This window comes from Palaemon carinicauda, chromosome 43, assembly GCF_036898095.1.
Source record: "Palaemon carinicauda isolate YSFRI2023 chromosome 43, ASM3689809v2, whole genome shotgun sequence".
Taxonomy (NCBI): domain Eukaryota; kingdom Metazoa; phylum Arthropoda; class Malacostraca; order Decapoda; family Palaemonidae; genus Palaemon; species Palaemon carinicauda.
Genome location: NC_090767.1, coordinates 50,475,090 through 50,491,328, shown reverse-complemented (window position 1 = coordinate 50,491,328; position 16,239 = coordinate 50,475,090). Strand labels below are relative to the sequence as shown.

The 16,239-nt window shown below is 37.0% G+C and overlaps 1 protein-coding gene across 1 annotated transcript in view; it reads left to right on the top strand.

Annotated features, from left to right (window-relative positions):
- Positions 1-16,239, top strand: part of LOC137633866 (mucin-5AC-like) — a 97,200-nt gene that overhangs the window by 36,090 nt on the left and 44,871 nt on the right. The window contains exons 3-4 of the mRNA XM_068366108.1: positions 7,547-8,186; positions 8,400-9,092. Of these exons, the coding sequence (XP_068222209.1) occupies positions 7,547-8,186; positions 8,400-9,092 (1,333 nt within the window). The remainder of the gene's footprint in view (positions 1-7,546; positions 8,187-8,399; positions 9,093-16,239) is intronic.

Below are 16,239 nucleotides of genomic sequence, written 5' to 3'. Positions count from 1 at the left end.
ATAATTTTCGAGTGATTGTACGATGTTATGGAGTCTCGTATGTTAGAGATTTAAAGTCTTAAATGTATAGGTTTATGTTAACATAATAGATATATTAATTATTATTTGTATAAATGATAATTGTAGGTCGATACCTCAGCCTTAACACATTACGTAAATGAAAGAAAAATATATATATTTGATTTCTCGGTTTCTCTGGAAGAAGAAGAGAAGAGATTTATGAAGAGATCTTTGAAGGAAATACTCATTACTCTTAGTAGTAGTGTGTATGAGCGTGTATTTCATACACCCTCATACATTCTAATGCTATTGTATTTTATATCTCCTGCTCTCTCCCGCACCGATAATAGAAAAACCTGTATAAGCTTACCATCGCAGGTTTTATATTGTTCGAAATTTTATGACATTGTTGCCCTCAACCGTTTGTATATGAACTCGTTATCTTCTAAAATAAAGTCTCTTAAATTCACCTCACTTTTCTCTTTGGTCGCTGCAACCTCACCATCCTTGTGAGCGAAGGATGGAGGAGTTTTGGGGGAGCCTATTGGTCTACCTGCTGAGTCATCAGCAGCTATTGCCTGGCCCTCCCTGGTCCTATCTTGGGTGGAGAGGGTCTTATGTGCTGATCATATGTATATAAGCTCAGTCTCTGGGGCATTGTCCTGTCATTTGCCTCTGCTATTCACGAGCAACCTTTTAAACAAGTGTTTGTTTGTTGATGTCTTCATTCCCATATCTGCCAAAATGTGTTTTTTGTTCTGTCCTCTTCCATTTGTCTGTCAATATGAAATCATTTCCTGTCTGTCTCTGTCTGTCTCCTTCTATAATGATCGTTACCAGACTCTCCTTCCCTCTGTCTGTTTCCGTCTGTGTTTAACACTGTCTGTTGACCTATGAATATCTCTCTTATTTTGGTGTTATCAAGATTTATCTACTTTATCTGTTAAAATCTATTAAACTGGTTCTCTCTCTCTCTCTCTCTCTCTCTCTCTCTCTCTCTCTCTCTCTCTCTCCATTCATTTATTACCCCGCCAAAATCCAATGTACAAAACCCATTAGGAATTATATTCCCAAAACAGGAATCTTCAACAATTCCCAGTATTTAGAATTCGGGTTTATCTCAACCCTTGTGGAATGAATTCCTGTTTTGATGATTCCAAACAGAATTCCAGTTGGAATACAACCCACGGGGACACCGAATAGATAAGCATTTATTATTATTATTATTATTATTATTATTATTATTATTATTATTATTATTATTATTATTATCACCTTCACCAGAAGACTATACTTTGATAAGCGTCTTATCATTTATCTATGTTAGTTTATGATAACTCAAAAACTATTTGACCGAATATCATCACATTTGTGGAATGATCGACCAAGATCCAATTACAATTTGACTAGATTTTGGGAGTGATTGGGTCAAAGGTCAAGGTCACGAAAAGGTCAAAAACATCTTTTTGCCATATCTTGGTCAATTTTTATTCGAGTTGAATGAAATAAAGGTCAAATTGTGCATAATTTATTTGACTATCTTTTGATATACAATATGATATAGGCGAAGGTATGCGCTCTACCTAGTGCCTTTTCTAGTTAATATTATCATCTTTATTTTAATCATTTTAGTAAATTGTTCTTGTTAACATATACATGTTTTTTGTAAATTATTATTATTATTATAGTTGTTTTGTTGTTATCATTTCGGATATGGTTTTTACTCTAGAGAAATCACATTCAATGTAATAGATTGATCACTTTAATCTATGTGACGTCACACTCAATTCGATAGTCACATAGTAGAGAAATTAACAGTTATGTTTTAATAAATTAATTTTCCACACACACACACAAGCCATTAATTAATTTATTTAAAATCTTGAATATTTCAAGAATAGATTGTGTGACTTACATTGTCAAGGGGTAGATGGGATGTTGATGAGTCTTGGTGTAAAGGTATGAGAAGGATCAGATGCTTTTTGAAGCGTTCTACTACTAAAATGAAGTTAATAAAAGCTGCAACAATTGGTGAAAAAAATAATCACATCATCATGAGACGAAGTTAGGTGATTTTTTCACCAGTTGTTGTAACTTTTATCCAATTGATAATTTTATAAAACAACAACGTCCTAATAAAAGCAACAACAACAGTAATGAATGAACACATTTAGGAAAGGACGGAGGTCATTAGATAAATTAATTGCTAATTAAATAAGGCTCGACAGAGGCTAATTAACCTCGACTAAAAGATGCCAGAAACCGCCAGATGAGATAACCAGTTCATGACGTTTTCATTAAGAGCCAAATCTGTCTTTACTGAACCACAATTTCGACCTTAATGGTTTGAAGTACAGAGGATAATAATATGCTACTTATGAAACTGATGGACTTCAAGTATTGTGAGGAACTTAGGTTTAGGGTTTAACAAAACTGGTTTGCTGTTAAACACGCACACACATATACATTATAATATATATATATATATATATATATATATATATAAAGTCTATCCATTCCTTTCTGATTGGAGATACCTGAACTTAGTAAAGGGGAACCCATACAGGTTGGCTTGCTGTGGGCAATCAGATGAAAGTCTCCCACCATCACCAATCTGCATTGGCTAACTTGGGGATGAAAACTGGCAAAACCCAGACATAGATAAGGACGTGTGTTGAGTGTTGTGTGTTGGAGGCGACTATATGCCAACAGCACCCATCAAATCATAGGCGGTCACCCACCCGAACACTGCCTTGACTCAAGGCTGTCCAACTCCTCTGACTGGATGATCGAGTGAATAAGAGTTTTGTGTTAATCATTATTATTATTAATAACAAAATCTCATCGATTTCATCAATCAATGAAATGTTTGTTTACTTCAGGTTGCCATGGCAACGATGACGTCATCATCAGACATTTAGAATCCAAGGGTTTTAATATATATTATTGCAAGGACAAGGAGAGAGAGAGAGAGAGAGAGAGAGAGAGAGAGAGAGGGGGGGGGACATGAATAGTGGGTATCAAGAAAATAAAATGCTTACAGCTTTCACCCCCAGTTTAACTTTCTGTCTCTCGAAATAGGCCAATTAAAAGGAGGGTAAGTTGCCAAACGTACGAGAATCTTTGGAGGGATTTTAATCGTTCTAAGGTTATAATGTCTTCTTTTATCCAATCTCTCTCGGGTGTCTTTTGTGTGTCCCGTTTGAAAGGGAAAGTCTTTTTGGCAGACGAAAGGGGAGGAAGAGAAGCTTTCTATGGGTGTCCAAGAAGATAAAACTGCTTACAGTAGTCCATGTCTCTGCCTCAGAGCAAGAGAAAGAAATCGCTTCCACCTTTGAGGCTAATGGCAACTCGTCCAAGGTGTAGGTGCCATACGTACGATAATTCAGCAAAGGGTATTTAAAAACAGGGTTAAATGGAATCCTTTTGACCATACTCCCTGGAGTGAAGGATTTCTTGTGTCCTTTTAATAGAGGGAGATTGTTTTCTTTCTCTATTAATGAGATCCTTTACAGGAGTTTTTTTTTTTTTTTGTAGCCGAGAATAGGAAAAGAGGGAGATTTTCTATTTGTTCAAGAGTTATCGTTCATCCGGCATCACCGCATTTGTTTACATTTCTCGAAACCCTCGTTTGTCCAGAGGAGATATCGTACCTTTTAGATCAACAGTTATTGTATTTCTGTAACTAAACATATATGAATCTAACATAACACACACCTATACATAAGACATGAATACATATGTACATAAATGTAACCAAATATCTCCTCCTAACTCCCAACTTCAGCTGAGAAACTTCAAGAAAAGAAATTTTATTCCAAACTTCTGAAATGTGAAGCATAAGAGACACGTCTTAAATAGTCTGTATTAAGAAGAATGTGATTATGATGTTGAATAGATTAATAACGTATAACTTCCTCAGTCTTCTCGACTTGATGAATAACAATGAAGAAAATGTTTCTGAAAGAGAGAGAGAGAGAGAGAGAGATGAGAGAGAGAGAGAGAGAGAGAGAGAAAGAAAGAGAGAGAGATTGAGATTTCATCATCCCAGTAATGGTCTGGCATATCACCTTCAGTGACATCTGGTGTCAGAAGCTATCACCCAAATTAGCCTAATTTCGTTGGCACTTGGCCCACCACATTGTGCTTACAGTACTCCTGCCGTATATTGCGATGTATTTGGTGAATTATGTGAATAAAATCAAGCCTGGAATGTGTAGTTCGTGGCTGAATAATTTAATTTTGATACAAACTTTGATTATGAAATTTGAGGCTGAGTTAATCCAAGCGAGAAATACGTTTACATAAGCTCCTGTTCATATGCAGCTGAGAGAGAGAGAGAGAGAGAGAGAGAGAGAGAGAGAGAATATTTATCGGGAAATGCAGTGTTTCTAAATTTTAATTAAACCACAATGCGGGTTTATTGGATTATGAAATTGGATCTCTCTCTTTCTCTCTGGCCAAGTCAACTTATTCCCAAAATTGTGTAGTTCCTGTCCGATTCATTTCTCCTATTAACTTCAAGTCCTTGAGAGACTGGGGGAGGAAGAGGCGACCCACATCAGCCAAGTAACTCCCAGGAACTTCATTTCATATTAGGGCAACACAACAGATGTCAAAGATTACCACAGTTACTTCAGAAAAGAGAAATGGGTATTTGTTTCCCCGTAACGGATAGATTCCAGGATTTATATACATAAGAGAGCCTACAAACATGTATGTATACACACACACGAGTTTATATAAACACACAAAATACACATACACTTAAACACGAGCAGTTGGAAACATGACAAACACCACTAAAAGTGAGTTCGTGAATGGATGGAATATGAAGAAGCATTACTGAAATGTTTCACTTCAAAACCCTCCCCTGGAGAGAGAGAGAGAGAGAGAGAGAGAGAGAGAGAGAGAGGAGAGAGGGGGGGGGTTAAACAAGATCATGAAAGGGCAGATTCGCCTTTTCACAAGATCGTAAAAACGTGCTTTGCTTCAGAATTGCTTTATTTACATCCCCCCCCCTCTCTCTCTCTCTCTCTCTCTCTCTCTCTCTCTCTCTCTCTCTCTCCCCAAAATGGAATATAAGAAGATATGGTAAAAAGTCATTTTATGTCCCAGACCAAATCGTCCTAAAAGCTTCAAACCTCAGCCATAAAGCGTCCCCGTTGCCATGGTAACGCCTCAAATGTAAACAACAACCGCACAAATGGATGTAGCAGCAGCAGCATTTACCTAATATCTTAGAAGCCAAAATAAAAGGACAGAATATTTAGTCAAAATATTGTTCTATGGAACAAAAGCTTCTGTTCTTCGTTTTGATATCAGAAAAAAAACGACTGGATTTTTTAAATTCTGTTTATAAATTCTATAGAATTTATAGAACATTTTCTGCTGATATTCGTGTCGAATCTGGATGCTGATCCTGTTTTGCGATGTCCTGGAATGTTGCTTTGTTGTTTTACACCTCTCCAATTGCAACACTCCAAGTAAAGATCATAGAATGAGATCTTTACTTGCGGTGTCTCCAATGAAAGTTACCAGTGAACCTCGGATGGGGAATCTGTGTCTTTGGACAAACCTTGTTTGACAATATTGAGAAAACATTTTGGTATATATTTCAGAAACTGTGATATAGAACATCATAAGAGGTTATGCTCTACCTGCACTGAATGGCCTCCCTGCCCCAGTACATGATCTAGATTCCTTAATTCGATCATAGAAAGTGTCACGTGATTTGCTCCTATGTATCTTCCTCTCTCAGACACTCAAACGATCCTTACCAGCAAAGCCACTCGCTCTCCCTTTTTGTACCTCTCAAAGGACAATGTCCTGGGCACCTTTCCACCCATGCTAGGGCCAGGGAAGGAAAGGCAATGGCTGTTAATATATCAGTAAGTAGAGACCTAAAGGCTCCTCCAAAACTCCCATCACTATCTCAAAAGGAAATTACGTGCACTACTGTATGCTGTTATGGTTGAGTAGGTATTGAACTCCCGACCCACATATTGCAAGTCAGCAAGTCAGAGAGGTTTCTATCAAGTTGGCAACCACAGACTTAAGAAGAGATTCCTTTGGCAAAAATGAAGAAAAATATGAATCCAAATTGTTTGGTGTAGTCTGTCTCACGTAGAAGAGAAGAGAAGAGATCAAGGAAAGTAATGAGAGTTTTCTATCTCTCCATAAACACAAGTCTCTTCCCAATTCAATTCCTTGAAACCTAGTTGTAAAAGCAGAATGCCTTAAGCCAACAAGAAAAAATAGCCCAGTGAGAGAGGGAAATAAGGAACCAAACTACAATAGAATTAATAAACAATTAAAATAAAATATTTTAAGAGCAGTAACAACATTGAAATAGATCTTTCATATATAAACTATAAAAAAAGAGACATTTCAGTCTGTTATGTCAGCTAACTTCAGCAAGTTATGCTTCGGTACCTAGTGGTTTTGGTGTGCCAATCAGTCAGGGATATTTTGGTACTCAGTGCATTGTAGAGTCAATTGCTTTTTCTATTTTATTCCAGCCTTTCTATTGTAAAGTCCTTGTATTAGCATAGTCCTGTCAACTCTTATCTTTTCGTTCTTCCTAATTATCTTTTCCTTCTGTCTCTCCCCTGGCAAACAGTCCACCTTTCTCTCTGTGCCTCCCATCTATCCTTGAATTCTTCTCGCATTAATTCACAATTCAAATATATATGTTCTATGTGGAAGAATTCTCCGGGAAAAGTAAATCTTCTCTGAGAGAGAGAGAGAGAGAGAGAGAGAGAGAGAGAGAATGGTGGGCCTATGATGTAAGTCAGTATAGAAAGGGTTTGCTATTTATTCGTAAAGGTTTAGATTATATTAATAGCAATATTTTCGGTTTGAGGATACTGTAGTGTTGCATAAATTGCATAGAAATAACAATTAAACGAATTCATTCATTCACCTCCGAGTTACCATCTCCCTCCCATTCCCTCTTTGGTCGTTTTACCCAGGACCCACTCTACGAGATTCTGGCTTCAACCAAACCGCTATTTTCACCATGAGTTAATTTTATCAATTCCACGTTTTTAGTAGATTCTGGTATTCAAAGTTAGTTTATAATAACATGTTTTTTTTTTTTTATTCTTAGTGTGATTTGTCTCAATTTGTGTTGAAATATGTGAAAAGTAACAAAATTATGCATCTTGCATCCGAAATCAAGCTCCCGTCCTTGACTTCAGCGGGTGATGTTATTAAATTTAGATTTACCATCACGATACTTTATAACAAATTTATTTATTTCACATTATTTATTGACAAAACCTATATGTAAATGATAAATTTAGATTAATAAATAAGTTTCGATTTAAATATACTTAGTAATCATTTGGAAACAATGATGGTATTCGGACAAAAATACTCCCGACCAATCAGCTATCAGGAAATTTTCCGAGCTAAAAGGGCACCCCTGAGAGTCGGTGCAAATATGCCTCGATAAGATAAATTGTACTATTCTTAGTAGTGGTACTAAAACTAGTACTGGTACTAGTACTGGGACTGGTTTTTTGAACTGATACCATATCAGGAACAGTACCAGTCCTGTGCTAGTCTAGTACTGTTACCTTTATACAGTATCAGTACCAGTACTAGTACTAGTTCTGGTACTGGTACCACTACCAGCACTAGTACTATCATTGGTACTGATAATGATACCAGTACTGGTAGTGGTCCAATACTAGCACCGGTAACAGTAACATTACCAATAGTAATATTAATAGTAGTACCAGTATTCTTACTGGTACTGGTACTGGTATTGATACCATTAACAGTAACAGTACCAGTACTAGTTCTAGTACCAGTATTAAAAGTAGTACTTTTGCCTTTACTGGCATTGGTACTGGTACTGATACCAGTACTAGATACAAGAAACAGTACTAGAAATACTACTAGTACAAGAAATAGTACTAGAAATACTACTAGTACAAGTACTGGTACTGGTAATAGCACTAGGACTAGTACTAGTACTAATACTAGTACTAATACTAGAACTGGTACTGAAATCAGTACCAGTACTACTGCTAGTGCTAGTACAAGTACCAATACTAGCACTAGTAGTAGTGCTAATACTAGTATTAGTACTGCTACTAGTACTTGTACCAGTGTCAATACTAATACTAATACTAGTACTAGAACTTGTACTATTATTAATACTAGTACTGGTACTGGTACTGTGTACTGGTACTGTACACTCTGTAATGGTACTGTATTATACTAGTACTGATACCAATACCAGTGCCAGTGCCAGTACCAGTACTGATACCAATACCAGTACCAGTAACAGGACTAGTACTGGATTTGGTAAAGGTATCTGTTGGAGTACCAGTACCATTAAAACTACCAGTACTATTTCTAGTACTAGTACCAATGACAAATACTAGTATCAGTACTGGAACCAGTAACAGTACTACAAGTATCAGTGCCAGGACGAGTACCAGTACTATTACTAGTAAAAGTACTAGTACCAGTGACTGATATTGGTATCAGTACCAATATTGGAACCAGTACTATTACTGGTAATAGTATTAGTACTAGTACTAGTACTGGTCCATTACTGGTACCGGTACCAATACCAGTATTGGTATCAGTACCAGTCCCAGAACCAGTATCGGTATCACTTCCAGTACTGGTACTAGGACTGGTTCTGCTACTGCTACTTGTACAGATACTGGTCACTGGTACCAGTACTAGTACTAATACTAGTACTAGTACTAGAACTGGTACTGGTACTTGTTCTGAAACCAGTACCAGTATCAATACTAATAGTAATACTAATACTAGTACTATTACTATTAATAGGACAAGCACTAGTACTGGTACTAATACCAGTCCTAGTACTAATGCATTTAATACCCAAACTAATACTAATACTAGTACTGGTACTGGTACATATACCAGTGCCAGTACTGTTACTAGTACTAGTACTGGTACTGCTATTAGTGCTGGTATCAGTATCAGAACCAGTACTAATACCCATACCTGTACCAGTATCAATAAAAATACAAATACTACTAGTTTTAGTAATAGTACTAAAACTAGTACTGGTACTGGTACTAGTATTGGAACTGGTTTTGGTACTGATACCATATCAGTAACAGTACCAGTGCTAGTACTAGTACTGTTACCTTTATACAGTGCCAGAAACAGTAGTAGTACTAGTACTTGTCTCAGTATCAGTATCAGATTTTGTTTACATCCCTCTCTCTCTCCTCTCTCTCTCTCTCTCTCTCTCTCTCTCTCTCTCTCAGAAGTTCCTGGGAGTTACTCTACTGAAGTGGGTCGCCTCTTCCTCTCCCAGAGTCTTAAAGGGCATGATGATGATAAGTGAGGATGAATGGAACAGGAACTCCCAGCTTTTACATCTCTAGAGCCAACCTTTAGTTCCGTCAGCATTTAGATTTCTGTTTTCTAATTCTTATCTTCTGAGATGTTCAACTTCTCTAACACAATTGTGGTTTATTATCTCAGGTGAGAGAGAGAGAGAGAGATGAGAGAGAGAGAGAGAGAGAGATTCCCACCATTCCCTATTCTTAAAAGCTCCTCAAACACCTTGATATATAAACCCTTCAATTCTCAGCGTCATTCCCACATTCTTTCCTAACATTTATCCTTTGCACATTTTATTCCTTTGTTTTACTGGAGCAGATATTACAGCAAGTTTTCAGAAGCACCAAAATTAGCTTAAGGTTTTTATCTAAAGAGAAAGACACCTTTGAATGTAAAGGAATATTACATTTTGTAATGAAATCACAGAAGATTTTCTCCCATTTCAATGATCTTTGGTGTCAAAATCATACATTTTTTTCACTATATCAAAATCTATTTTGGAACAACTGGAGTTTTCACTTACTTCCAACAACCAGGGCACAGTGGATGGCAACACTGTTGTGAAACTCAGCATATGGGGGTCAGTATGAACTGAATAATTATTTATTTACTGAACCTAATTAATTATCTAAGTGAACTAAATGTCTAATATGTCCACCACCATCCAGCTATTGTTGCTTCCATGCAGTTTAACATAGATGTTTATCTCAACAGCTGAGCTTGAATGGATAAGGTATGCCAGGGTGAGCTACCAGAGCCTATCAGAGGGTAACTGGGTCTTATAATACATTGCTTTGCAGGTAGTTAGTTAGTTAGTTACCTGGATGGTCTACAGATCGTAGGGGACTTGAATGATCATACTGGAGTTGGGTGTAGGTCATACACACTTTTATTCCCTATCGTAGGCATATACCGTACCTTATTGAGCATGATTGTGATTAGTGTGGTCAAAGGATGAACTATCTGCCTGGATTCAATGAATATAGATAATTGTTATTCATTCATACTTTGAATAATATTCACCCAGATGGCAAAAGGAAACTTAAAAATGCCTCTTGGAAATAAACTGAAATGTCTGAAGAGGGAAAACTAGAAAAACATTTTGTAATGTTTTGTGAAAAGCCCTTTTTTTTTTTTTTTTTTTTTGCTGACCATACATTTTGGGAGCCTATTGTGATGTCTCTGTATGTCTCTGTCAGTCAAAGTGTCAGTTCTCTCTCTCTCTCTCTCTCTCTCTCTCTCTCTCTCTCTCTGTGCAACATATCCTTTGATCTTTGATCGAATATTTGTTGCAGAAAATTCCACCGATGTCTGTTGTTGGTTCTTGCATGAAATTGCATTTTGCAATTCTGTTACAAAATAAAGTTTCCTGCACACCATTATTAATGGAATACGTAGCTATTTGTGCAGACACAAACTCATTATCTGTGACGAGCATTGAATCATTAAGCGTTTGAATCTCTCGTTGTCCAAAGACAGCGAAAGGATCACTTAAACGGCCTCTTCTTCTTCTTCTCCTTCTTCTGACACTTAAAAGTTCATTGTCTCTCTCTGCTGTGAGATCTTCATTAGATTAGTTCTTCATTAACGGAGGTCTTCAATACACAACGTTTTCATTAACTTGGTCTTCATTAATTGAGGTTTTCATTAACCAAGGGCTTCAATAACTGAGCTCTTCAATAACATATATAAGTCTCTTGTCAATTGGAAGTACGTTATTTATCTCCTCACAGCAGTCGATTGACCACCATGTACGAGAAAGATATTAGAGACTGGGGCACTCTTTCAAACGAAAAGTTAGTCCAGAGAGAGAGAGAGAATCACTTGCTCTCTCTCTCTCTCTCTCTCCTCTCTCTCTCTCTCTCTCTCTTCTCTACATATAAATACACATTTCCATAGACTTAATTTCCTGCAACAGACAGCTAATTTCCTTAGTCGAAGTCGATTCGAGTCGTAACAATAAACCGAAATCGGACGAAGAAAGAAAGAAAAGACAAGAGAGAAAGAAAGATATCAAAGAAAGCACGATGACGTCATCATGGAGGAATCTGGAAACTATTTCGCCATCTAGTTAATATCTTTGCCTTTTTGTGTCTGTTGTTGACATGGCACCGTTCTCTGCAAGAAAGATCTGCTCTACTCTTCTTTTTATTCTTCTCGTTTTCTTTGTCTTGACTATTTGAACTTAACAATATAAAAGCATGAGAGAGAGAGAGAGAGAGAGAGAGAGAGAGAGAGAGAGAGAGAGACCCCTTGATCATCAGGTGTCTTCCTTAATTATATGTAAATTGGGTGTCCGTTATTCCTCAAGCCCTTAATCAAAGTTGATGCAAGACCTTAAAGTCTTTGACCCTGTCCAATTGGGGTCTTTCTTTACCTGCACTTTATTCCCTAATGACCTGGGCCAGGTCCCCTCTTCCGCTAGGGAGCAAATAGGGCCAGAGATATTCCCTCCTTTATATATTGATCTTGCTCTGAATATGGAGCCTTGATTCGGTAGGATCAGAAAGCGATTGAGGACGTCCAAATGCAGACATGAAGATGGAGGTGTTTCTTTTCATCATTCCTGGATCCTTTAGCATGGAGAGAGGATGTCTTGTTATAGTACTTTTTTAATCTAGATTTGTACACCTTTCCTCCATTTACCATTAATTGGTCATCAACAATGAACAGCAGAATGACATTGGTGGTCCTTGTTGACCTCAAAGAGAATGGTCTACAATTCCTGTGGCCTCTGTTGTCGGAGTATCCAAAAAGTTTGCCCTACAGAACCAATCTTATAAGACAAACCCTTATGTTTACATCTAACCACATGGAGACTGTCCAACACCTTCTCAAAGACATAAGGTTTTCTAGAATGTCTATTTGAGATTCCTAAAGACATTCCACTAATAAGTTCTTATCAAAGTCAATAGAATAATGAACTAGTTTTATTAATACCTTTTGAATATTTTCAATTTCTTAACTTCTGCAATTTTCCTCCTGCCTTTTTAACTTCTCCTCTTCCCTTTAGTAAATCTATATTCACAACTCACATACCTGAACATTCATCTCATTCATCTCCTGTCAGGATGGAGGAACAGATGTCCACCGAATTTGCAGTTACAATAATGTCCCAATTTCAACTGTCATATCTTCATACTGTATCTCTTTCAAAATGAAGCCATCAAAAGGTTTGCACCAAGGGTAGCAGTGGCCTAGTGGAAACGTCCTTGCCTGCATTCTGCTGGACAGGAGATCGAGTCCCGATCAAAATTGATAGTTTCTTCAAGTGATGGTAACCTCACCATCTAAGGATGGTGGGGGGGGGAGCCTTATAGGTAGACCTGCTGGGGCATCAGCAGCCATTGCCTGGCCCCTCCCTGGTCCTAGCTTGAATGGGGAGGCGATTTAAGCGCTGATTATATGTACATATGGTCAGTCTCTAGGGCATTGTCTCGCAGTAAAGAGTAATAAAATGAGTAATAACTTATTTAAGTAACCACTTAGAAGCTACGAACACCAATATATAATTTACATTTGTATATCAGAAGGGAAATAAGTCCAATTTCAAATCCCATCTCAGATAGAGGCAAGATGGCTGACACTGGGGGGGGGGGGGGAAGCGATGAGGAAAGACCTCCCATCTATTTATGTTGGATATCAGTGGAAAGACGATATCGTACAATTTCCTACTGAATTGTCATACAAATTTAGATGATAAATAGATGAAATGTTTAGGGGAATTCTTGGCTCTGTCATAATAATAATATTTATAATAATAATAATGATAATAATAATAATAATAATAATAATAATAATAATAATAATAATAATAATTACAAAGTATCTATATATAAACATAGAGAGATTCATGAGGTACCCGATTGTATTTAGGAATAGATGTAAGGTAAGATTCTCTCTCTCTCTCTCTCTCTCTCTCTCTCTCCTCTCTCTCTCTCTCTCAGAAACAATATTTTCTTCATTATTATTCATTAACTAGAGAAGACAGAGGAAGTTATAAATTATTAATCTATTTTTCATTATAATTACATTCTTCTTAATACGAACTAACTAAGACGTGTCTCTGATGCTTCACTATTCAGAAGTTTTGGAAAAAAAAACTTCTTTTCTTTAAGTTTCTCGGCTGAAGTTGGGAAGTTTTGAGAAGATATTTGATTACATATATGTACATATGAATTTATAAGTCATATGTATAGGTGTGTATTATGTTAGATTCATATCTTTAGATACAAAAGTACAATAATTCTTGATCTAAAAGGTATGATATTTCCTCTGGACAAATGAGTTTCGAGAAATGTAAACAAATGCGGTGATGCCGGATGAACGATAACTCTTGAACAAATAGAAAATCTCCCTCTTTTCCTATTCTCGTCTACAAACAAAAACTCCTGCAAAGGATCTCATTAACAGAGAAAGAAAACAAACTTTCTCTTTTAAAAGGACACACAAGAAATCCTTCAGTCCAGGAACTATGGTCAAAAGGATTCCATTTAAACCCTGTTTTTAAAAACCCTTTCCTGTATTATCATACGTTTGGCAGCTACACCTTAAACGAGTTGCCATTAGCCTCAGGATTGGAACGATTCCTTTCAGCTCTGAGGCAGAGACGTGGACTACTGTAAGCAGTTTTATCCTCTTGGACACCCATAGAAAGCTTCTCTTCCTCCCTTTTATCCTCTGCCAAAAAGACTTTCCCTTTCAACGGGACACACAAAAGACACCCGAGAGAGATTGGACAAAAGAAGCCATTATAACCTTAAAACGTTTAAAATCCCTCCAAAGATTATCGTACGTTTGGCAACTTACTCTCCTTTGAATTGGCCTATTTTGAGAGACAGAAGGTTAGACTGGGCGTGGAAAACTGTAAGCATTTTTGTCTTAATACCCATCTCTCTCTCTCTCTCCTCTCTCTCTCTCTCTCTCTCTCTCTCTCTCTCTCTCTCTCCTTGCCCTTGCAATAATCTATATTGATTTGATCAACATTTACCATTAAAATCATGTAACTTTTACCAGTAGAGAGAGAGAGAGAGAGAGAGAGAGAGAGAGAGAGATTAAACCCTATGGATTCTAAATGTGTCTCTGATGACGTCATCGTTGCCATGGCAACCTGAAGTAAACAAACATTTTATTGATTGATGAAATCGATGAGATTTTGTTATTAATAATAATGATTAACACAAAACTCTTCAATCGATCATCCAGTCAGAGGAGTTGGACAGCCTCGAGTTAAGACGGTGTTTGGTGGGTGACCGCTAAGAGTTGGTAGGTGCTGTTGGCATACAGCCCCCTTCAACATCAAATGCTTAAGAAAATAAATTGGTGTTTAATATATATGTATACATCAAATGCAGCCATTTCTAGTCTACTGCAGGACAAAGGCCTAAGACATGTCCTTATTCATGTCTGGGGTTTGGCCAATTTTCACCACCACACTGGCCAACGAGGAATGATAATGATTGGATATTTTTGCATAATTGCTCACAGCAAACCAACCTAGTATGGGGTGGCCTTGACTAGTAACGCTTTGCCGATTACAGAGATACGCGAGAGCCAGTTTTGCTAAAATAAATCTGAAATCCTCCTAAATTCTTCTTCACAAAACTCCACAAAATCCATCATTTTCCCACATAGCAAAAAATAGTATTATTATAACACTGGACTTCAAACCACACAAAGGTCGAAATTGTGGTTCAATAAAGAGAGATTTTGGCTCTTAAGGAAAACGTCATAAACTGGTCATCTCATCTGGCGGTTTGTGGCACCTCTCTTTGAAGCCCAATATAATTAGTTATTTAATGACCTCAGTCACTTCATTAATAGTGAAATTGTTGGCTGTTACTTTAATTAGAACGATGTTGTTTTCATATTAATTGACTAAAAGTTACAACAACTGGTGAAATAAAAAAATAAACATCATCATAACATGATGTTGATTATTTCTTACCTGTTGCTGAAGCTTTTACCCACTTATTTTTGTATCCAAGATGAGACCCAAGATGAGGCTGTAGAACGCTTCAAAAAGCATTTGATCCTTCTCATACCTTTACTGTAGACTCACAAACATCCCATCTAATCTCTCTCTCTCTCTCTCTCTCTCTCTTTCTCTCTCTCTCTCTCTCTCTCTCTCTCTCTCTCTCAGACAGACAGACCACACACACACAGACAGACACAAACAAACGGACGAACAAACAAAATAACTCTTCCACTGAATATTAATTGTGTCTTTTTTTTATAAACTGTTTTTGTCATTGTTTAAGAAGAACCTCCAGAGATTTTTATTTTATCTGCAAAAGACCAGTTGTAATGACGCAGACTTTGTTGGGGGTTTCAAGGAACTGTTCATGAGCTATGTCTGAAAGAGCATGAAGCCATGGAGAGATGCTGTTGGAGAGAGAGACTTCTTAAGTCTTGTGTCACTTTTTGGAGTTTTACTTTTAGAAGTTGAAAAGTGTTAAGTCTCACATGACACACATTTCATGTTTTCTCTTCTCTATGGAAACTTCCACTTTAGATGACAAAGGATATTCATCACTCTCTCTCTTCAACAACAGCTACAACAACAACAACAACAACAACAATGATGATAATAAGAGTAACAAACTACCCTGAAGGAGACAAATGACTCAGAGACAAGACCAATTGGCTTTCTCTAATGGAAGGTTATATTGAGATCAGGTCAGGTTATCTCTCTCTCTCTCTCTCTCTCTCTCTCTCTCTCTCTCTCTCTCTTTACCATGTGATTAATTAATATAGTCCCACAACTGTAATGAATCCGTCTCGTGAGATTTTTTTTGTCCAGATTGAAGCAATTTGACATTTACTCTAGACCATGTTACAATTCTCATTGGCTTATAACGTATATCATAAATGTCTATTTAATTTGTCTTGAAA